This window comes from Pelodiscus sinensis, chromosome 12 (assembly GCF_052426305.1).
Source record: "Pelodiscus sinensis isolate ZL-2025 chromosome 12, ASM5242630v1, whole genome shotgun sequence".
Taxonomy (NCBI): Eukaryota; Metazoa; Chordata; order Testudines; family Trionychidae; genus Pelodiscus; species Pelodiscus sinensis.
Window position 1 is genome coordinate 43,694,115 of NC_143063.1, and position 22,480 is coordinate 43,716,594.

Genomic DNA, 22,480 nt, shown 5'->3' on the forward strand with positions numbered 1-22,480 from the left:
TCCTCTGCATGGTTGAAAAGAAGTTACTGCTCATGAATGTGGAGAAGATATTATTACTAGATAGGGCAAATTATCTGGTCCAAGATTCTGCTAGTGCACCTCATATTTTGTGAAATCTCTTTTGTTTCCATTTCATACCCATCGTGAGAGTAAAGGGCCTGTCAGTCCACAGTACGTGCAACTAGCAGAATTGCTTGAGATTGGCCAATGAATTGTGCGAGTTAAAATCGCGGTCCAGCCTGAATGTCATGTTCCCAGACAAAACAGGCGAGCAAATGCATGTCTAACTGTGCGTGCTCTTCATGTAGTTGCATATGCACATTGCAGTCCCGGTTTATTCATCGGTGTGTCCACAACGATGTCCTTAACGCCATTCAAAAACGATCTCAGATCTCCAGAAGAAAAACTAAACTGTTTTGGCTCAGGTTCACGACCAGCTCATTGTATCCCATTTCCTGGAGAGTGTCCACTACAGAGAATTTAAATAAGTCTAAAGGGAGCCTAGTTGGTTAGTGCATGTCTGGTTTCAATATTGATCTGAGAGGTTGGTTTGAGTCTTTGGCATTAAGGGGTCTTGAGGGATCAGGGGATAGTCAGAAATCTATTTTGCTGATATATTCATTGCACTTGGAATAAGTCCAGTCTCCTGATGGCAATCATACATCGAAAAAGAAGCAAATGGCAGGTCTAATTTAAATAGCCGGGGCTTTATAATGTGATGCCGGCAGAACCGAGCATCTAATCAAGCAAGAATCCACAGATGCAAAAAAAAAAAATAAAATAAAGCTTGTCCCCAGTCTTTCATGGAGTATCTCTTGCCTGCATTGGTAAGATGTAGCACATATGTTCATGTCAATTTCCATTTAGTAGCATATTGCTCATATCATATGGTCTCTGCATTAAATTAGGAGACTTGGAAAGCAACTGCGTTTGAGGCTGTGATTTGGAAGGCTCTGGTGAAAAGCTATGAAGTAGCAAGAGCATTAGGATCTTGGGGAGCTTCAGTGGCTTTAGACTGGATAGCAGGCTTAAAACAAAAGGAAGTACAGGTTGAACCTCTCTAGTTTAGCACCCTTGGGACCTGAACGGTGCCAAACCAGAGAATTTGTCAAACCACAGTTGGTGAATATTGCCTAGCAGCATGACCAGCACTTCCACTGCTTACAGGGCTCTTAGAAGATATTTTGGGGTAAATCAGAGCTAAATAACAGCACCAAACAGTGAGAGAGCCAGGACTGGTGGCTGTAAACAAACTCTATGGGACTGTGGGAAACTTTCCCACACCCATGATAAATGGACAGCCAGCTAGCTAAAATCATGCTGAACCATGGATGGTGCCAGATTAGAAAGGTTCAACCTGTATTTCTTCAGACAATGCACAGTCAATCTGTGGAACTCCTTGCCAGGGGATATTGTGAAGCCCAGGACTTTAACAGGGTTCAAAAAAGAGCTAGATAAATTCACGGAGGATAAGTCCATCAGTGGCTATTAGCCAGGATGAGCAGGGATGATGTCCTTAGCCTCTATTTGTCAGAAGCTTAGAATGGGCGACAGGGGATGGGTCAACTGATAATTACCTGTTGTGTTCATTCCCTCTGGGGCTCCTGGCTTTGGCCACTGTTGGAAGACAGGACACTGGGGTAGATGGACCTTTGGTCTGACCCAGTATGATTGTTCTTATGGATTTGAAGAGGGTCAGATGCTGTCTGGTGTTTAAATGGTGCCTAAAGTAGTAGACCACAAAGAGTCCCGAGTCCATGTACAAAGGCCATTCCTACCCATCCTGCCTAATAGCCATTGATGGACCTAACCTCCATGAATCTATCTAGCTCTTTTTTGAACCCTGCTAACATCCTCGCCTTCACCACATCCTCTGGCAAGGAGTTCCACAGGTTGATTATGTGAAAGAAAGGCCAGGCTGGGGATCATGTGTGACTCTTAACTCTCATCCCATCAACCAGTCCTTTTGCTTAGTTCTGAGGGTAGGTCTCCACTGCATGCTTCTTTCACTGGCAGGTAAAATACATACATGGGTAGCCCCCCCAGCACAGGTATAAATAGGAGACATGAGGCATGGCTTGGGCAAGAAAAGACACGATGAAGCGGGTGGGTATGCACTTGACTACATGGCTCTGAACTCACCTGAGCCAGGCTTCCCCATCTACACAGCTGTTTTTAGCAAGGTAGGGTCCTGCTGCTGGAATCCTTCCCTTCTGCGTCATGGGGAAGCAGCAAAGAAAGGCCGAGTCCACGCCAGAGCCTTTCATTGATACAGGGAGGTACACTCCAGCTTTTCACTGGGGCGCATCGCGATTCGGAGCCTGCCCCGCAGTGCGGCGCCCAGGCAGAACGCAGGTCCAGTGTGTTTGTCAGAGGTTTTCCCACCGTTTGTCAACTGCTCTCTTCTTTGACTCTCATGTAGACCTGGGATGATGAGCTGGAAAGATCAGCAGAGGCTTGGGCCCAGGAGTGCATCTGGGATCACGGACCCACCAGCCTCATTATGTCCATTGGCCAGAATTTGGCGGTTCATTGGGGCAGGTAAGAACTGGAGAGCGACGGGCTAGCGTGCCCGTTCGGTCCACACTTGGGTCTCGCCTTGTGGGACAATTTGGGAGGTTTGTCCTGTCAACGTTTAGGAAAAATAGCTTGACGGGCAGAAAAAAGGGAAGGGGGGTGGGCAGTGGTTCTTTGAAACGGACGCGGTAATGGTAACGTATGTCTGGCCTTTCAGTCAGCAGTTCCCAGCATGCTTAGGAAATGTGAACTGAACCCCATTGTGTGGTCAGGCTCACCGATGGGGGGCGGGGTAGCGGGGAGCTCAAGCAAAGATTGCATTTGCCCCAGAGGCTGGTGATTCTAAGAGGCCTAGGCCCATAGGAGCACGAGGTGGTGCTACAGAGCCTCATGCCATGCACTCTGGCTGGGCGTGAGGACTGGCGGGGGAGAGGTGACCATGCAGCCTGGGCAGCTCTAAGGGCTGGCTACCCCAGCCCCACCCCTTCCACCTGAGGCTCCGCCCCTTCTTCCTGAAGCCCCGCCCCTTCCAGGACTGCAGCGTTCTCCCCATGCACACATTGGACAGAAGCCTGACAATCCTATCGGCTCCCCTGTGTATGGTGGATTTACCTGTGAGGCACAGAGAGGAGAAGGGACTTGCCCAAGTTCCTACAGAGACTCAGTGGCAGAGTTCCACTGACTCCAGGGCCCAGACTCCCAAGTCCCCTGTTTCACACACAGCTTGGCTCTCTTTGCAAACCAGCTGGGCCTGACCTCTAACTGTTAGGAATCCTCAGTGTGCATCTCACCACACTTCCCTTTGCGCTTCCCAATGTCTGCAACCACTTTGTGTTTGCTTTTGGATGAGTGCGGAATTCGAGATGGGCAAACACTTTTAGCTTCTGGGCCAAACCTGGGGTGTTGGACCAGGTAGAGATTATTGCATTTCTGCATCCATGGGGATTGCTTTGCCAGATTGCTGTATGTCCTCAGTGGAAAACAACAGGGGTTCTCTTCCCAGTAGGAGCTGGCAGTCGATGGCATGGTTGGCTCTCCTGAGCATTGTTAGCTTAATGAGCCAGGTTAGAGTCTGTCCAGATCAGCAGCTGGAGCTCAGCCAACTGCTAAATTGGAGCTCATTTGGTGCAGATGTTAAGGGTGAATTTAGTGTTATTTGTTAAGCAAATCTTTCCCCTTCCTTGTTAACTTAATAGGCTGGACTGTGATTATGCCCACTGTGAACCTCAGGCTGTGTCTACACTATAAAGAAAAGCTGGAAAAAGATACACAAATTGCAAACCACTTTTCTTTCGGAAGAGACTTTTCCGAAATTTGGCGCATCTTCATGGTGCCAAATTTCAGAAAAACCTCCTCTTTCGGCACATCCCTTCTTCCTTGTACAACGAGGTTTACAGGGATGGTGAAAGAACGTGTCCGCTTTTCCGATTTTTTTTTAAGCGGATGCGTTCCTTGGATGTGGCACAGCTTTTCCGGGATACCTCCAGTATCCTGGAAAAGAGCAGCAGTGTAGACATAGCCTCAGTTACAATCAATGGGATTTCTTCGATGTAAGAGTGATGTGATATCAGAATCGGGCCCTATTTTGACAAATTGATGTACGAAAGGAGGAAGTGGGATCGTGGGGTTAACGTACAGGACTGAGAGTCAGAAGACCAGGATTCTACTTGGCTCTACTCCAGCATCCTGAGTGACCTTGGGCTAATCACAGACTGCATAGTCCCATTGAAATCAGTGAGAGAACTGCCATCAAGCCCTCTGCCTCTGTTTTCTCATCTGTAAAATGGGGCCATTAGTACACTCCCTCCTGTCATATTGTGACACACAATTCATTAATGGTTTTAAAGCACGTTGAGGTCATCAGAGAAAGGTTATGAGGCAAGTGCAAAGTATCCTTGATCGCGACACCTCTGGTTCCAGTTATTTGCTCGTTTATGAGCGTTTGAATGGAATGTGAAGTCCACAGGTTGCTCCATCTGTACCATTAGCTACAGTGGGTGGAGGCTAATGGGCCATTGCACACAGCATGCATGGGGTGTATATATAATTATACTGACATTCACTTTCCCAACATAAGCCTGGATCATGGTGCAACTGTGCCACAAACAGCATTTAAAAGTGTAGTGCCTGCCCAAACCACATCCTCCCAGTGCCTGGTGCACAGCTGCTATGGACATGAGTGTGCTTTCAGACATAATCAATTGTGTAGCAGTAACATAGGTACATGACTTGTGGTTTAATCCATTTGGCAGCCTCTTGCTGATGTTTACTTTCAAAATACATCCTTCTGCCAAACTAGAAGTCTTTTGTAATGGAGTGGAAAAGTCAAGGGGGCATTTCAGGTCAATGGCTTTTAAAGAGAAAGTTAAACCTAAAAATACAGTCTACTGCAGAATGTCAGATTGGATCCTAAATTTTAAAGTCTCTCATAGTTCTCTGTGTGTCAAACAGCAGAGATTTGTCATTGGCCAAGATATGACGCTGGGTTTTTCTATCATTTCTGACGATCGCTCCATTTCTTAAAGTTGCTGTTCCTTACCAAGGTGGCACCATGTTGCACTATGAACGGATTTTACTGCTTTGCAAATATCCCATGCCGAATTATTGAGAGTTTCATATTAACAAAAGATGACCCTGGTGCATTGAGGTTGGTGGGAACCCTACAGTTGTAGGTAGTGATCTAGCTTGTTGGTCTTTTAGGTACCGTTCTCCAGCCTTCCATGTGCAGTCTTGGTATGACGAAGTTAAAGATTATACTTATCCCTATCCCCACGAATGTGATCCTTGGTGTCCTGAAAGATGCTCTGGAGCAATGTGCACTCACTATACCCAGGTAAGGAAGAGGAAGGAAACATGAAATCCCGAGTCCTCTGTCAGTACTTGGTGTGTTCCCTCACACCCCATGTAGCCCATAGAGCTCTCTTAGTATTTATTTTATTCACCAGTAATGCAAGACATCTTCAGGCCTCTATCCTGGGAGACACTGACTTCAGCAGTTAGCAAAAGGCTTGAGGCCTATGAACTTTGGCTCAGTCACCCCCTAAATTTTGGGGAGCTAGAAATAAAGTGTGTTGGGGGAATTTTGTCCATAATGACACCAGCCAGGCTCAGGGACGTGAGGTAACTCCACTTTTTGGATAGAACCTCTGCAGATGTCTGACCACAAGAGAGCCATGGCAACATATTAATATATGGTAACAAATTAACCTAATTAATATGCTAATTATATACTAATGAAGGCACTTCAGTATTAGTAGGGTGAGGAAATGAAAATAGGTCAGAGAGGTGAAACCTCTCCTGAATATGCATTAGGCATAGTGGCTCCATCATAGTATATTATAAAAGTTATCCCAGTCTGTCTGCAGGGATGGGGGGAGATGGGGACACTGGTCATTGTGAAAATATATTCTGGAAACTTGAGCAAATGTAGCATTTTGGGTTTTTTTAACATGCCTGCTTTATGCTTTCAGATCGTTTGGGCCACGACAAACAAGGTTGGCTGCGCTGTAAACATCTGCAAACAGATGAATGTTTGGGGGGAAATCTGGGAGAATGCCGTCTATCTGGTCTGCAACTATTCTCCTAAGTAAGGATGATACAATCTGTTTCTCTCCCCTCCCCTCTGCACGCCAGCACATACAGCTGCACCCTGACAGGTTGCCCAACTAATAGAGAGTTGGGGGCAGAGATTTCTGGAGGAGTGGTGGATTTATTAAATATTTAAATTGTGGCAGTACGTAAACGCCAACCAAAGTGGGGCCCCATTATGCTAAGTGCTATACAGACCTGCAGCAAGCCACCATCTCTGTTCCAAAGAAGTTACGTAACTCAAGCACTCATATTGAATCAGTCCTGGGCCAGACTTCTACTAGACGTAGAAGCTGCATTTGTTCTAAGAGTTTACATGTATCTGTGGCAAGTTTCTAGTAAGAAGCGCTGTCCGGGTTACAGAGCCAGTTTCTGGAAAGAGCTGCAAATCGACATGCATATATATGTTAATGTTGTTTAATATGTAATGGGCAGGCCCTGAAAATCTACTTTGTGCTGCGTGAGACACAAAGCTGCTTCGCCCCAGAGAGCTTAGAGTTTAGAAAACCGTTACAGAAAGGCAACACCACACGGAAATATTTGGAAGAGAAGCCGATGTATTCATGAAGGCACTTTGACTGCAGATCCCATTGAGTTCAGCCACGGATTAAGATGGGGGTGGGATGCAATTCTTACTGTTTGCGGTGAAAGCCATCGGAGAATTGTGTGGGTATTTAGACCAACAATAAGCCCTTCCCTGCCCAGGAGATGCTGAGAACCTTTGGCTCCTAAGAAATGGAATGGGATTTGAGGAGACTCATCGGCATGCAGGATTGCACTGTAGTGTCCTGCAGACCTTTGGGAGAAGGTGGAATTGCTTTGCATATCCCCCATTCAGGGCTGCAGTACGGACAAATACAGGCTCTTGTGGAGTTTCTTCTCCTTTCAAGGCTTCAGTATGACCCTACCCTCGTGAGTGGGGACCACGCAGTGGACAATTACTAAGAAGGTGCGATTCATAGACCACACTCTTTGGATTCTGAAAGCTCTAAACCTTTATAATATACAAAATCAGAAGGGGAGCAGGGGCAGAGTTTTTCTTTTTGCAAAGCCAATAATTTCTTGAGTGAATAAAATTGATTTAATTCCACTCAGCTAGGCATGCAGTATCTACATAGGATTTTAATGTAAAAGTAACACACACACACACACACACACACACACACAGAGCACGCCATGCACCTCTTGCACCTCTCTTAAACAGGCCTTTTAGAAATGAAATGAGGTGAAATGTTTGCTTTCAAGGAGCAGGCTGCCGGTGCTGACCTTTTGAAGTGATATGTGAAAGAGTTGCCTCATATTCAGTCTGTAGTGATTACCACAGCAACTGTGAAGAATGCTGCTTGTGGCCTCAGAGGCAAAACGGAGGGGTTTTTGAGTCATTGGAAAATGGGAGATGAGGCTAATGTTCCTAGACACGTTGTCTAGAAACATCGGCAAGTTGTCTAAAGCACTCACCACGGCTGGGATTTCTGGTGTCTCAGGCCGAGCCCTGTGTGGGAGCCGTTCCCAGTGGAAAGCGGAACAGCTTTTAAATGGAAAAGAGCTGTATTCCAGGCAGCGTGTGTCGTTGCTGGACTGATCTGGAGAGCACAGAAATGGTGGTAGATGTGTGGCTCTGGCCTTGAGGAACACACACGAGGCAGCCAATGGCACAGTACCAGTCTGCGACTCACCAGTTGTGAAGCAGAAGGGAAAGTGTTGTACTGGGCTGTTTCCCCTTGGTTTGCTGAGTTATCGCGAGAAAGCCGCCGAGATTGTGTGTGCATGGAAGGAGAGACACAGGGGACCCTTTTCGATATTTACACCCATCTAGCAACACACAAGCACAGGAAAAACATTCATTTCCCACTATTCCTCAATAGCCTGAGGCTTCGGGGTTCAGGTTTCAGGCACAGGCCCTGCAAGAGAAGTAAGAGAATTGTTTGTGTGGCATGGACGCTATTCAAAAGAGACCCATTTCTCTCATGCTTTTTCCAGGGGGAACTGGATTGGAGAAGCGCCCTATAAAAATGGCAGGCCCTGTTCTGAGTGCCCACCTAGCTACGGAGGGAACTGTAAGAACAACCTCTGTTACAAAGGTAGGTGATCGATATTTCTCTCGGCTCAGTGCCTTATGGGAAAATGCAAATGAGCTCACCTGTTTTGGGTTTTTTTTTCTGTGTGGTATGGAAAAATGGGAAAAATGTTCCTGGGAACTTTCATGAAAACCAGTTCCAGATGTGTGCGCTATTTAATCCTCCATTGTTAACTTGGAAATGCACAGAACCCGTATTCTAGGCCAGGGGTTTTCAAACTGGTTTTCTCATGACCCAGTTGAAGAAAATTGTGGATGCCGTAACCCAGCACAATTTGACTGGAGTGTGGGCTCCAGGGTGGGGCTGAGGGTGAGAGCTTTGGCGTGTAGGAGGGGGCTCCACCTTTGGGGAGGCCAGGGCTGGGGCAGGAGGGCCTTCTCTTGAGCGGCTCCTGGTTAGAGTTGCCAGGTGTCCGGTTTTCTACTGGACAGTCCGGTATTTGCACCGTCTGTCTGGTAGAAAAATTCAGAAAATACTGGACATGTGCAATGTCCGGTATTTTGTGAATTCCCGGCCGGGCGTCGGAGGGAAGCCTGGCGGGAGTGGGGGAGCAACTGGGAGGCGGGACGCGATTGGCACTGGGAGCCCTGTGGTTGCACGCAAAAGCCGGGTGGGGCGGGACAGGGGCCGGGACTCCCAGTTCCCCCCTCCCCCCGGCTTTTGCACGGGATCAGAGACTCCCAGCGCCAATCACAGCCCCGCCTGTCAGCTGGGAGCCTCTGGTTGCGAGCAGATGCCGGGTGGGGGGAGTGGCTCCCAGCCCCGCCCCTGCCCGGCTTCTGCTGGCAAGTAAAGGGAGCGCCTGCCGGGGGCGTAGCTGGAAGGACTCCGGCTGCGGCCAGTGGCTGCTCCGTCCCCTCCGCCAGCTCTGCTTCCCGCCCCTCTCCTCCTGTCTAGCCCCGCAGCCCCCCCCTTGCCAGCTCTGTTTCCTGCCCCCCTCCCGGCCAGCCCCCCACCCTCCCAGCCGGTTCTCCCCCCCCCCGGACAAGCGTGTCTGGTTTTTTAGCGGGGTCTACCTGGCAACCCTACTCCTAGTCAGTGGTGCAGCGGGGCTGCTAAGGCCCCAGAAGCAGCCAGCAGCAGGTTCCTAGCCAATGGGAGCGTGGAGCTAGTGCTCGGGGCAGGGGCAGTGGGGCAGGCCTCACTTAGGAGCTGGGCCTATTGCCGGCCATTTCTGGGGCACAGCACAGTCTGTGGTGCTAGGTCAGGCAGGGAGCTGCCTTAGCTCCTCCATGGGTCACCTGATCCCCCTGCAGCAACGAGCCCCAATGCCCGACATTCCCATTGGGTCACGACCCGCACTTTGAAAACCGCTAGAAGAATGTCGGAAGCAGCACTTAATGATCCATTTCTGCTGGCAGGCACTGGTGTAAATCCAAAGCCACTCCATCAGTTCAAGGACATTTCTCTGGGTTACCTTAGTGTAACTGAGACCATTCATTGGCTTGTGTATGTTTTAGGTATAAGCAACTCCACCCTCGCTTGGTTTGCTCTATAAATGGTGCTCTATTTAGTGAATGAAAACTTTTATTAATTCGAAAGCCACCAATGAAATCACTTGTACCATTTAAAGTAGAAGAGGTATTGGAGCTGTGTCGTCTTTCTTTACCTCTATCAGCCCTTTGCTCTGGGAAGGAATGAGCCTGTTTTTGTACAGATTCACTAGACTTGCTCAAAGCAAAGCTTTTGGGCCAAAATCAATGTGGTGCTTCATGCTTAGTAGCCCGAGCCATAAGGAAGCAAACATATGCTGTCGATATCCAAAGTGAGAGTGGTATGAGAGCGCTCATGGTACAGCCGGAGGGAGAAATTCCTCTAAAAGATGAGTCATCAGTTTGTTGGAATCATTTCTCTCTTCATTGCTGTGCTGTATATTGGAAAGTGAGAGTTTGCTAGGACAAGCCCAGGTGAGTGGATTTAGCTAGTGCCACATTGGAGCTTTTTTTCCTTAGCCTGCACTGCAATTAACACCCCACAAAGGGCCAGCTGATTTGGGTGTTCAGTGCTCGGGTGGTGAGTCTGTTTAATTATAGAGTAGACGTCTGAGGCAAGCTAGAGCCCAAACTTTGGGCCATCCCACCTCCTAGAGCAGGGGTTCCCAACCTGGGGTATGCGTACCCCCAGGGGGTATGAAAAGCTTGTCAAGAGGGTACGGGGAATCTTTGGTAAATAACTAGATTATCCTAATTGAAATATTCCAAAGTAGTAGTGTTAGTGAAAAAAGTTGTGGATTCTAGAGTCTAGAATTTATTTCCTTTCATATTGAATAGGGGGTACGGGAAGGTTTACTAAAAGCCAAGGTGGTACAGGGATCGAAAAAGGTTGGGAACCCGTCCTAGAGCCTGGGGTCAGATGTCTGCACTGCAGTTAACCTTCCCCACAGCCCAAGCCCCATAAGTCCAACTCACCATAAGCCAGCCACGGTTCTCTAACCGCAGTGTAGATGAGCCCGCCGAGGGCACAAAAGTATTAACGCTGCAGCAAGGTAAGGAGAAATGAGCAGTGCATGACAGAAGGAAGCTGTGATAAGGATGGGGAAGGTAGTTTTGAGGTGAACGCCCTGCGTGAGAAGTGGAGAGCATCAACCACCTGAGCACTTAACGAGTGAGGGTCCTCTCTTGACAGGTGTCTGGTGAATATGTCTGACTGTCTTAGAGTACTGACCTTTTTCTACCGAGTAAAAGTGTTTTTAAATAGCATGATAAATAATAGTAAGATTTCAGCACACCCTCATCAGCATTGTAAGTGACAGATCACTTCAACCAGTTATTGCTTAGTTTTTTAAGCATTGCTTTAGGTGCCAAGGAAATGAATGGTATGAAGCGAAGATTCCTTTCCTGGTACTTTACCCATACTAGAAGATTGGTCTATTCTGTATTTAACTTTCATTTTGTTGAGTTTCCAACTATTTAGAAATAGATCTTTGCTAAACCAAACAATAGTCCACAAAATATCAGTCCTGCCACAGCTCATCTGACTTGACTATTAATGCCAGGATGTTGTTTTACCTTCCCCCTCATTAAGATGACCACTACGTACAAAAGCCTGAGCAGGATGAGACTAACGAAGTGGAGGTCCCACAAATTACAGAGGAAAAACACATGTGGGTGCAAGAACGGGTGACCAAACCCACTAAACCAACTAAGACCAAGAAAATCACCAAGACATCAGACAATTTCATGAGTAAGAGCTTTATTTGCCTTCCCTATCCTATAAGCTTTTAAATACTTTCATAGGAGTGTGGATGCAGAATAAGATGCCATGAGGCCTCTAGTGCAAAGCTGTGTTGAGAGCCAGTTTGGCAAATGGGAGGGAGGATAAAAAGTAGAAATGTGGGTCAAGATTTTCAAAAGCATTTTTTGGATGTCTTAATTTTTGTGGTGTCCAACTTTTGAGGCCTGTTCATTCAGACAGCCCTGAAAAGTAGGCCTCTTTAAGGCCCGTTGGGCTGGACACCCAAAACAGAGGCATCCAGAAATTCTAGTCTAGTCTGGTTCTTCTATCACACTCATCATTTTTCTGTCTGAGCATCTTCCACTAGTTAGCACCTTTACAAAATCTTGTCTGTGATCACAGATTATATTCCTATCCAGGCACTTTATTTGTTCACGATTTACTATTTCACTCGTTTGAATATTCTAAGCGCAGTGTTCATCACCTTGATGTTTTTGCTGGGTTTTGTCCAGCAAGAAAAGGGGGTACTGGTTTTGTTTCACAAGGTCTCATGAAATATTCAAGGAGTTGATAGTATCTCTTCAAAGGTTTTCTAATCATTAATCCAAAGAGTGATTTACTGCAAGTGTGCGTTGCCTTCTCAAGTCTGTCTACAGGAATGTGGGTAGCCTGTAATTAAGTGGATAATGGAAGTGCTGAGTACTGTCTTTAGGCGGTAAATTGAAGATGTCTGGTGTCAGGTGTTTCCTTCAAGTTAATATTTGCAAAGGCACCTGTGTGATAAGGAATGGTTAACGTGGCCATGTGACTGATATAAAACTGCTTCAGGTTTACAGTCCTGAAGTTATAATAATATAATATAATATATGGAGATATACCATCTCATAGAGCTGGAAGGGACCTTGAGAAGTCATTGAATCCAGTCCCCTGCCCTCACAGCAGGACCAAGTACCATCCCTGATAGATTTGTCTTAAATGGCCCCCCACAAGGATTGAACTCACAACCCTTGGTTTAGCAGGCCAATGCTCAAACCACTGAGCTATCCCTCCCTCTGAGCTCACTACTGTTCACTACTGCATAGTTATTCTATGGTAAGAATTCAGTATTCCCACGCCGATCTTTTGGAGACCACATCAGTTACCCGCTGACTACTTATCTCCATGGCAGTTTTTATCTTGTGCTCTCATCTCTTATGCCTCTCCCTTTTTCTTTTCTTTTCTAGCACAGGTCATTAAGTGTGATGCCAAAATGAGGGACAAATGCAAAGGATCAACATGCAACAGGTAGTGTGTTATCGGTTTTTGCTGCTGTGAACGTGGAAACGGTCACCTTAAACCTGCCTGACTGTTGCAAACATGGAGCGGGCTGAGTTCTATTGATTGTGCTCCAAATCCCATGCTGCCTAACTCCCTATGAAAATGTCTTTCATTCTTCTTAATACAAATAATTCGGTCAAGTTTAGCAATGAGGTGACTCAATTAATTTGCTGCTTGAAACGGTGAACGGTCATGATAACCTAGAGCAGGGGTGGGGAACTTTTTGAGGTTGGGGTTGCTGACACCCAGAAAAATCAGTCGGGGGCCACACACAAGTGAGAAGCAAAAAACCAATCAAACAACATCAACAACAAACCTTAAAGCTCCCCAACTCTCACTCATGTGGCCCTGGACTGCGAAGTTGAAAGACATTCCCCTCACACACTAGAGCCAAAGGGGGCCCAGGCTAGTGGATTTTGTGTGCTCCAGCCCCACAGGGGGACAGCGAGGGGACTGGAATGCTTCCCAACGCTGGGGGAGGGGCTCCGAGTCCTGGGGGCTGGATCCAGACAAACAGGGAGCCACATCCAGCCCCTACCCCTGACCTGGAGCTTACAGGTGGTCCGCCCCATTTAGTAAACCTTAGCACAGTCATTTTTGCACTCCTCTTGTGTTATATTCCCATCTAACCTAAGACCATTAATTTGAAGTTTGTCCCCACCCAGCGGGTCACGAGCTCTGGGTAAGATCTCACGAAGATACACTAAAGTTTATTGCTTGAGAAAAAACCCCAAACCCACAATGTCAATATTGATCTGAGTCTCAAGGGAAACGGTATTAAAAAACGTGGCTGTTTTGCAGTGCTGGTTTTCAAAGGACTAGTTACATGACACTAATAGGGTCACTATTAAATGTAGGAAAAGTCTGACTCACATTTTTCACTCACCACCACATATATCTCTCCGTTTAACTAGGTATCTGTGCCCAGCTGGCTGCGTGAACAGCAAGGCAAAAATATTTGGAACGTTCTATTATGAGACGGTAAGTACTTTATTATGGCTGATGGATGACATTTATTGAGATTTTAATAGAAAGAATATAAACGGAAAACGCCGGCAATTCTAATGTAACACAGCTTTTCTGTCCTTCCATGTTGGTGTTGCAAATCCGTATTAACTTGTATAACAAAGGTAATCTGCATTTTCCCATCTATATGATAAAATGAGTGCTGGAAAGAATATCTACTCAGCATTTGATTTGGTTTTGAGTGCCCTCTATGCCCATGACATTGAACGGAAGTTGAGAGCCCTGTTTTACTTGCTGGGAGTGCATGGCGTCTTTCAGAGTCTGTCGCAGTGCCGTGAGCTTTTGGGTTGAAAGAGAAACTTTATATTAGAATTACTTCTCAGGTTGGTTCACAGGAATGCTGGCTTTTTATTTTTAGGATGGCTCATTGAATCTTGAAGCATTAAAATATTTTATAATAAAGTAGGTTATCAATTTTCTGTCAAAACTGTTTTTGATTAAGAAAAAATGGGGGTTTGCTTAAACAATTTTGTATTTACAAAATGTGCCTGTTTTCTGATGAAAATTTTTTATTTTTTTTGTAATGGAAAAAAAGCCCCAGATATATTGAAGCTGAAATACAGCTGCAGGTGCCTCATGGAAGTTATAGTTCAATTGCTTTGTGCTCCTATTCTTCTCTATGGCCTGAGCTTCTCTCTGGACTCTGTCTCCCATGATGCATCACAGCCATCCAGCTGTTGTGGTATACCACCTCTCCTTGATAAAGAGTTTCCAGCTGAAATATTTCAGATTTGTCTTTTTTATTAAAAAATACAAAATTACCTGGGGGGGGGGGGCGCATTTTCAAACCAGCTCTTCTTATCTTTTACATTTAATAGATTTTAAATATTTTTTAAACAAATCCATGTTTGTACTTAAATCAAGTAAGGCTTGAAATAAAAATAAATGTGCATGTGCTATAGCAGTAAATTTCAGTTGACTGAGCCCAGTGTGGCATTTCTTCAGTAAATATAAGTCGATATAGACTCCAGCTGGCTTTTAAGTATTTCTTTCACATATTTATTCATGATTTTTTTTTTTTTTGCTTCAAACTATTTAGGAAACTTGAGTTTTAAAGTATTATTTGTTCTGTCCTTTCCAGTCATCCAGTATATGTCGTGCTGCAATCCATTATGGCATCTTAGATGATAAAGGAGGTTTGGTTGACATTACCCGGAAAGGGAGGTCGCCCCATTTTGTCAAGTCTACAAGAAATGGCATTGAATCTTTAAGGTAATTCTTCCCTGAGAAAATATCTCTCTATGTGTGGAGGACTATGACTTGCACAATAAATTGTTGTTCCCCACTGGACACTGGTGGCAAGCAATAGAGAAATAAGTTGTAGGGGAACTGTAGTGCACTTATGTGTGAAAGGCCAATGAAATATATCTGGGCATTTCTTGTTTTGTTTTTCAGTAAATATAAACCTTCCAATTCATTCATGGTTTCCAAAGTGACAGGTAAGTGCAAATGTCCTTTTTGTCATTATAAGGTTGAGAAAAACTCAACCGTGCTGGAGTTTAGTGGAAGACACTGACTTTGTCATTCCAAACGCATGCTCCTTTAAAAGTCTTCAATGGGCAAAGCTTTGTGCAGATGAGGGACGCTTCCTATTCATGAGTAGAGCAGGCTGGGAAAAACAAAAGCGGCATTTTTCAAAACATTTCCCCCCCTTTTGCAGCCCAATGGAATAATGCCCCAGCCAAGGGTGACTATATTTTCCAAGAACACAGGACACTGTATGGGTCTCCCCATCCTCCTTGTGGGGCAAGCCTAAGACACCTCCCCCCCTCCAGGCAGGAGTAGCTCAAGCCTCTCACCCAAGCATCCCATTCTCTCCTAAGCCCTCCTTCAGGTAGGACTTAGGTGAGTAGCGCCACACATGCTAAATAAGGTGACCATCTCGCCCAAAGACTGGGGCTGGCAGTATTTCTTGCCCAAGCCCTACTTTCTCTGCCCCTTCCCCATCCCCTCACAGGGATGCAATTGCTGCTTACCCCTTCCCACACATTCCTCCACCCCCGTCCCATTTGCTTTCACCAGCTGATCATGTTGGCAAGAGCAAATTGGACAAATGTCCACTTTTTCCAAAGAAGGGGCTTAAAAAAGGGACCATAGCCAAAACAGGATGTATGGTCACCCTGCTGCGCAGCTTAAATACAACCTAGCTACGTCTACACTGGCCCCTTCTTCGGAATAGCCATGCTAATTTAGAACTTTGGAATAGGAAATGTGCGGGGGATTTAAATATCCCCCGCGGGATTTAAATAAACATGGCCGCCGCTTTTTTTCCGGCTTGGGGAAAAGCCGGAAAAGAGCGTCCAGACTGGCGCGATCCTCCGGAATAAAGCCCTATTCCGGAGGATCTCTTATTCCTACTTGAAATAGGGCTTTATTCCGGAGAATCGCGCCAGTCTGGACGCTCTTTTCCGGCTTTTCCCCAAGCCGGAAAAAAAGCGGCGGCCATGTTTATTTAAATCCCGCGGGAGACATTTAAATCCCCCGCACATTTCCCTATTCCAAAGTTCTAAATTAGCATGGCTGTTCCGAAGAAGGGGCCAGTGTAGACGTAACCCCTATGTTTTGGTTTGTGTTACCACGAGCGGATTTTAGGGTGAAGCCTCTGGCAAGTGGAAAGTTAAAAGTGATACTGTCAAGTCGTTTAGACTCAGAATTTGATCAAAAACCTGCCAGAGAAACTCCTCGGGATTCAAAAACATCTGTAACAAAATTCCACCTCTCCGTGTCTCAGATATTATTTGCTTTAAAAAGCCATAGTCCTCGGAAAAGGATTTTCTAGTAATTTTAATAGATCTCCAGCATAAACCCTAATAAAAACATCTCTTCGATGCAAGCTGTTTCTAATGAAGACCTGGAAGTTATTCTTCTGGCTGCACCAGCTGGGCATGCATCCTGTCAGATGTGACGCATGACTAAGGCTTCTGTTTACTTCACGGGCACCAACTATTTGGCCTGATTATTCCTCTCTGTTGCTTTCCACAGTGCAGACGCTGGATTGTTACACCACCGTCGCCGAACTGTGTCCATTCAAAAAGCCAGCAACTCATTGTCCGAGGTAAGCTGCATACTCCAAGTATGATGCTATTTCTTTTGATCCTAGACCTAAACTATATCGGATTAACTGGGATAAAGGTTTAAAAGAAGAGCTTTTTCAGCATCCAAATCAATGTACTACAGGCTGAACCTCTGTGGTCTGGGACTCTGTGGTCCAGCAACTGGCCCATGGATGTTGCAGGACTAGAGCTCCAGTGGCAGATTTGGCCAGTGGCTCAGAGTGGAGCCAGCCGGAGGAGTCAGCGGATTCTGCTGGGCACCAGACCCTGCATCTGGCACAGCAAGGAAGCCAAGAGGGGGTGGAACTCGTGGAGCAGTGGAAACTGCAGCCAGCTGGGTCACCGCCAGGAGCTTGGGTGGGGCTGCCGCGAGCTCTGGCAGGGCTGCTACAGTTCATGGGGCAAGGAGGCTGGGGACAGGAGCCCAGTGGGGAGGCTAGTACTTCTCCCTCCCCCAGGTCTGAGGATGCTTGACCAGGGAGGTCCAATCTGTAGATGAATAAAATGACCTGCTTTCACAAGCATGGTTTTCACCTGAGCATATCATCAGCGCTGACATAGGGACACACAACTGGAGTAAAAATCCATAGTTTGGTGGGTTTGTTACTGAGTTTGTTACATGCTTCAGTAATTCGAGAAGCTCTGAATATGAGACCCCTTCAGATTGGCCTTGCGATGTGCATCTGTAATGCACACACCTAGTGTGGTTCACTGTCCCATGCAGCGGCACCTAGACCACAGCGTCAGATAAGAACAAGTGACCTCTACAGAGTGGGCTGAGAGCCAGCTGGCTTTTAGCTCTGAGGGTAGCAGCTGCTATACAAAGCTCCAGAAGTCCCAGGTTCAAATCCGTCTTGCGGCAGTTACACATATGCAACTTTCCATTCTTTGTTCATTCACGTGCATGTGCCATTTTGGGATGCGGGCACCTATGCACCCAAAGGATAAAATTTACCTGCACAGAACTTTTTTTTCCTCTTGTTTCTAGCAGTTGTGTGCACGAGTGGTGATGGGCAAACAACTCCATACGCAGGGCTGGACACAAGGATGGAAACACTGCTTGGAGAATTTGGCCCAGTGGTCTTGTTTTATTTAGTTATAGTTACTATCAAGTTTCATCTGAAGGGGAAAAAAACCAGGCAGTTGCTGTCACCTGCTAACCAGATGCAGGGCCCCTGAGGGCTTCCAAGAGCTCAAGAATGCAACTTGTTTTTCTCTTATTTCTTGATGTAGCAAATAAATGTGAAAACATTGTTTTTCAGGGTTTACTGCCCAGCCCACTGTAAAGCTGAGCCAGCATACTGGGCGCCAGTCTTTGGCTCTAAAGTTTATGCAGATGTGAGTATTTCACTTTCCTGTATCTCCCCACAGAACAAGGAGACTATAGGGGGATGACCAGATCCCCATGGCTATTTAAGAGATTCATATTCCATGAATTAGGAAGGTTGGAATTATATACAGTCCCTATATATGACTGAGAAGTACTCTGTGTTGGCCCCTAGGATGGAAACGTCACTTGCATTGGTTGGGTGTATTGATTACTGCTCTATAAGCAGTAGCTTTATAGAGTAGTTGGTAGAGCTCCCGTCTGGGACTCTGGAGATTTGGGTTGCATTCCCATTTCTGACACTGGCTTGTTCTGCAATCTTGGGAAAGTCACTTAACCTCTCTTGGGTTTTGCCTGTAAAATGGGGATGACGCTTGTCCACCTTTGTAGCGTCTATTGAGAAGTACAGATGAAAAGCAAAGAGCTTTTATTGTTACATTTGTTATATTATTACTTGACATAGTTGGCAAATATAGATTTCCCCCTGGATTTCTGCAAGTAGAATATCTTTTGTGAGCAGTCATCATGGAAATGAAGTACGTGGGTGGGTTTTTGGAGGGAGGGCTCTGCGAACAGCTGTAGAGTTGACATGGATGGACAGAGGCAAAATGACAAAATATAACCTACTGCACAGAAATGCAAAGGGACGTTTTTTGTCGCCACTTTTATGTGTTAAAAATCCACTGAAAATAGTCTTCGTATAGATTCCTATTGCTCTTACAGCTCGGTCTCCTCATGGGGAGAGGTGCAAACCTCTTCTCACACTGCTGAATTGTATCAATTCTTTCTAAACTTACACCTGAAAAGAGAGTTTTCAAAATTTGGTTTTTTTGAGGGGGGAGCAGCAGATGCTGGGTTCATTTTTATTCATTAGGTCTATTCAGTTCAATAAATAAAGCAAATGGGATTAGGGATTTGTTCTAAAATTCAGGGACCTGGTGGAGAATTTCCTTTTGCTTTGTTAGAGGACTTTTGACTTTTTTTTTACTTTGTAGTCACAGGCAGCATTTGGAAAAACACAGAGGAATTTGATATCGGTGCCAGTTTTGGTTTGGCCTCAGAACTGGCACATGGTTAAATAAGATTGTCCCTGCAGGGTCCCAAGAATAACAATTTCATTGGGCAAATTATCAGTTAATTAACTGATCAGAAGAACCTCGTGCAAACATTTCAGTTGTTTATAGTGATCTATGAATCCAGGTTAATTGCCATCATATGCCAGCTTTCTGTTTGCTCTATGATTCCATTGCCTGTTTAAATATATAATACGCCAAAAATGGTCAATTGTGATAATAAAATATGACATTTCTAGAACACCTTTCCCCCCAGATTCTTTCCAAAGAAGCCAAGGAATTTATGCAGAAATTTTTTTTTTGGCTATCTCTGAAACACCGTCACCATGGCATGTGCTTTTTGTGCGTGTATTGCATAGACAAAGGAGTGGGTCATTTTTAAGATTTAAGGGGCATTACAAAGTACTATTAAGCTGGTGCCCTTATACCTGATGTCTCTGTCTGTCTGTCTGTCACACACACACACACACACACACACACACACACACACACGAATTGTAGCTCACAAAAACTTATACTCTAACACCCTAATAACTTTGTTAGTCTTTAAAGTTCCACCAGACTTTGTTTTGGCTGAAACAGACTAACATGGCTACCTCTCTGAAACAGTAAGTTCAGAAACTGACCATACAAAATATACCCGGGGTTGGCAAATGCCTGTTAAATGGCTTTATTACCACTTGAATGGCTCTTCCACAGGTTTGATGTTCTGCTAATCGGTTGGGCAGGCTTTTCCACTTTTAAGTTAACTGGATCTTCTCTGGAGGAAGCAGAGACACAGAACAGGGATAGGAAGAGGCGGTAGGGTGGACATGAAGACCGAAGGGGCCTCACGTTTTCATGCGCCCTACGCAGCTGCGTATGGGGAAGGACATCTTTGTAGAATCATAGAACACTAGAACTGGAAGGGACCTTGTGGGGTTATCAAGTCCAGTGCCCTGCCCCCATGGAAGGACCCAGCACCGTTTAGACCAGTGGTCCCCAATGTTTTGGGGCTGCCAGGCGCCCGGGGGTAGGGCCACACATACGCCGCATGCCTGGGGGGGGGGGGACTCCACGCATGTGCTGCACGCCTGGGGCGGGGACCATGCATGTGTCGCGTGCCCGGGTTGGGGGCTGCGCATCCGCCAGGTGGCCGGAGCCCGGGGCGCAAGAATGGCTCGGGCCGGCCCTGGTCACTAGGTACGCTCACATAAATACCCCGGTGGGCATCATGGTGCCCATGGGCACCTCGTTGGGGACCACTGGTTCTAGACCATCCCTGATAGATATCTGTCTAACCTGCTCTTAAATATCTCCAGGGATTCCACAACCTCCTTAGGCAACTTATTCCAGTGTTTAACCAGAGAAGAAAACTGCATCAGGACAGGAAACAGATTAAAATGCTACCCAGTAGAAGCAGCCTGGACATTTTTGGTGGGACGAATGTGGCTGTCCACACTAGATCTGAATCAGGAAGATGGTGAAGAATGTCATGAGAACTTAGAAGGTCATAAGTGCTCAAGACCTCAGTTTCCCATCTGATTGGCTAAGACGTCAGTGAGGCACCAGTTTAGTACTACCATCTCAGTCCTGCATAATGTTATGGTTTATACTGACTCAGAGACACTAGGGTCTTGGGTCACAAGCCCCAAAACTTGCAAAACTCTGGGTTTAGGATTATATAAATGGGGGCATGGAATGTGATTTGGAAGCCAAACAATGCTGCTCTGGAAAGGGTTTGTTAGATCTCCTTTAGACTAGTATGTCAAAAGCAGTGGACAGGACCAGGAGCTAACAAGGAATGCGTTGATAGTTTAGGAGTGTTAGCAGAATGGTGGGAAAAGACAGGACTAGACTGGGAAGAGAAGAAGAGCATTAAGGGAGCTGCGAGAGAAGGTTGCAAGCATAGTGAGGGCTACAAGTAGAAACGTTCTTTGACTTCATGATAACTCCAAGGACTGGCAGGCTGACAAAATAGGCAAACATTCAGGGAAATGAGAATTTGGCCCAAAGCCTTTCCCACTGAGGATACTGCATGTGTGGAATGCACTGCAAGACGGCGTGCAATCAACTCGCAATCGCCGTGCATCAGAAGACACATTGAAACAGATAACACACAAAAATAGACAAGTGCTAATCTTCTGACATGCCCCGTGGATCCTCACCCGGGGGGGGGGGCTGACAGAATTACCAGGATGGGCAAGGCGGGGCTTCAGGCAGAAGGGGCGGGGCTGGGAGTCGCCTCCCCCAGACGGCCCTCAGTGCCACCTGATCTCCTCGCCTGCCCTTAGTACCATCTGGAGCGGGTTGCCCAGGGCTCCAACAGCGATTTAAGAGACCGAAGGTTGCGAAAGCTGCTGCTGCTCCAGTAGCAGTGATGGTGGCTAGGACCCTCAGGCCCTTTTGAATCACTGGGGCCCAGAGCAATTACCTGCTGTGCCCCCCCCCTTTTGTCAGCGGGCCTGCCCAGCCCTAAAGCAGCACTTTTATGAGATTCGTGTGTATATGTCCTTTTAAAATAGCTTCACTCAAGAAAACAAAGTTTGTGCTCTTGTGCTCTGTCACGTTGGCAGCACATCCAGAACCTTGCCTTGCAAAAAGGGTTTGGCAGCCGAGGAGTGAACAGGGCAATCACTTGCGGGCAGTTAGCCTCAGAGAGTCACTCCTAGTTGGGTAGCAGTATTCAATTCAATGAGTTTGTAGCCTTGTGATCAGACTTGGAAAGCTTCAATGTTCACATGGTCCCAGGATGCGTGTGAAACCGAGTACAAAGTGCCGACGTCAGGAAGAGAGGATTTTGGCTGTACTTGGTTCTGTTTGGTTTGGTCCATCGCCCCAGGAGCAGCTAACCTCTGCGTCATGGGATTTTAACAGCTTTAAGGAAGATTCTGTTTTCTTCTCAGAGAAAGAAAGATGCTATTTTAGGTTTCCTGATGCCAAGGGCTTGGGAAGGGTATGTTGTTAGGAAATGAGGTCACCGTCCTTTTGGAAACCACTCAAAGAAGCCAAGATACTTGTGATCAATGACAAAATAAGACCTCTCGTGCATTGCTGAAGTGTCATTGTGGGTATGTCTATACTACCACCCTAGTTCGAACTAGGGTGGTAATGTAGGCAACCGGAGTTGCAAATGAAGCCCGGGATTTGAATTTCCTGGGCTTCATTTGCAACTCCAGTTGCCTACATTACCACCCTAGTTCGATCTAGGGTGGTAGTATAGACATACCCTGTCAGAGTCTTGAAATGTGCATGATAAATTGTGGCAGCAAACAGTGAGGATGAGGCGGAGGAGGCAAATGCAGGTCACCCAATCCAGATGTTCTGCTAAAAAGTTATTTCCAATGT

General features: G+C 46.2%; 1 protein-coding gene across 2 annotated transcripts in view; it reads left to right on the top strand.

The window, feature by feature from the left end:
- The window catches only part of CRISPLD2 (cysteine rich secretory protein LCCL domain containing 2), a 49,021-nt gene that overhangs the window by 11,792 nt on the left and 14,749 nt on the right, over positions 1-22,480 (top strand). For both annotated transcript variants that reach the window (XM_025178612.3, XM_014580769.4), the window contains exons 3-13: positions 2,423-2,541; positions 5,218-5,350; positions 5,988-6,103; positions 8,086-8,186; positions 11,208-11,366; positions 12,581-12,641; positions 13,589-13,655; positions 14,782-14,912; positions 15,096-15,139; positions 16,683-16,755; positions 18,016-18,091. In XM_025178612.3, the coding sequence (XP_025034397.1) occupies positions 2,423-2,541; positions 5,218-5,350; positions 5,988-6,103; positions 8,086-8,186; positions 11,208-11,366; positions 12,581-12,641; positions 13,589-13,655; positions 14,782-14,912; positions 15,096-15,139; positions 16,683-16,755; positions 18,016-18,091 (1,080 nt within the window). The remainder of the gene's footprint in view (positions 1-2,422; positions 2,542-5,217; positions 5,351-5,987; positions 6,104-8,085; positions 8,187-11,207; positions 11,367-12,580; positions 12,642-13,588; positions 13,656-14,781; positions 14,913-15,095; positions 15,140-16,682; positions 16,756-18,015; positions 18,092-22,480) is intronic.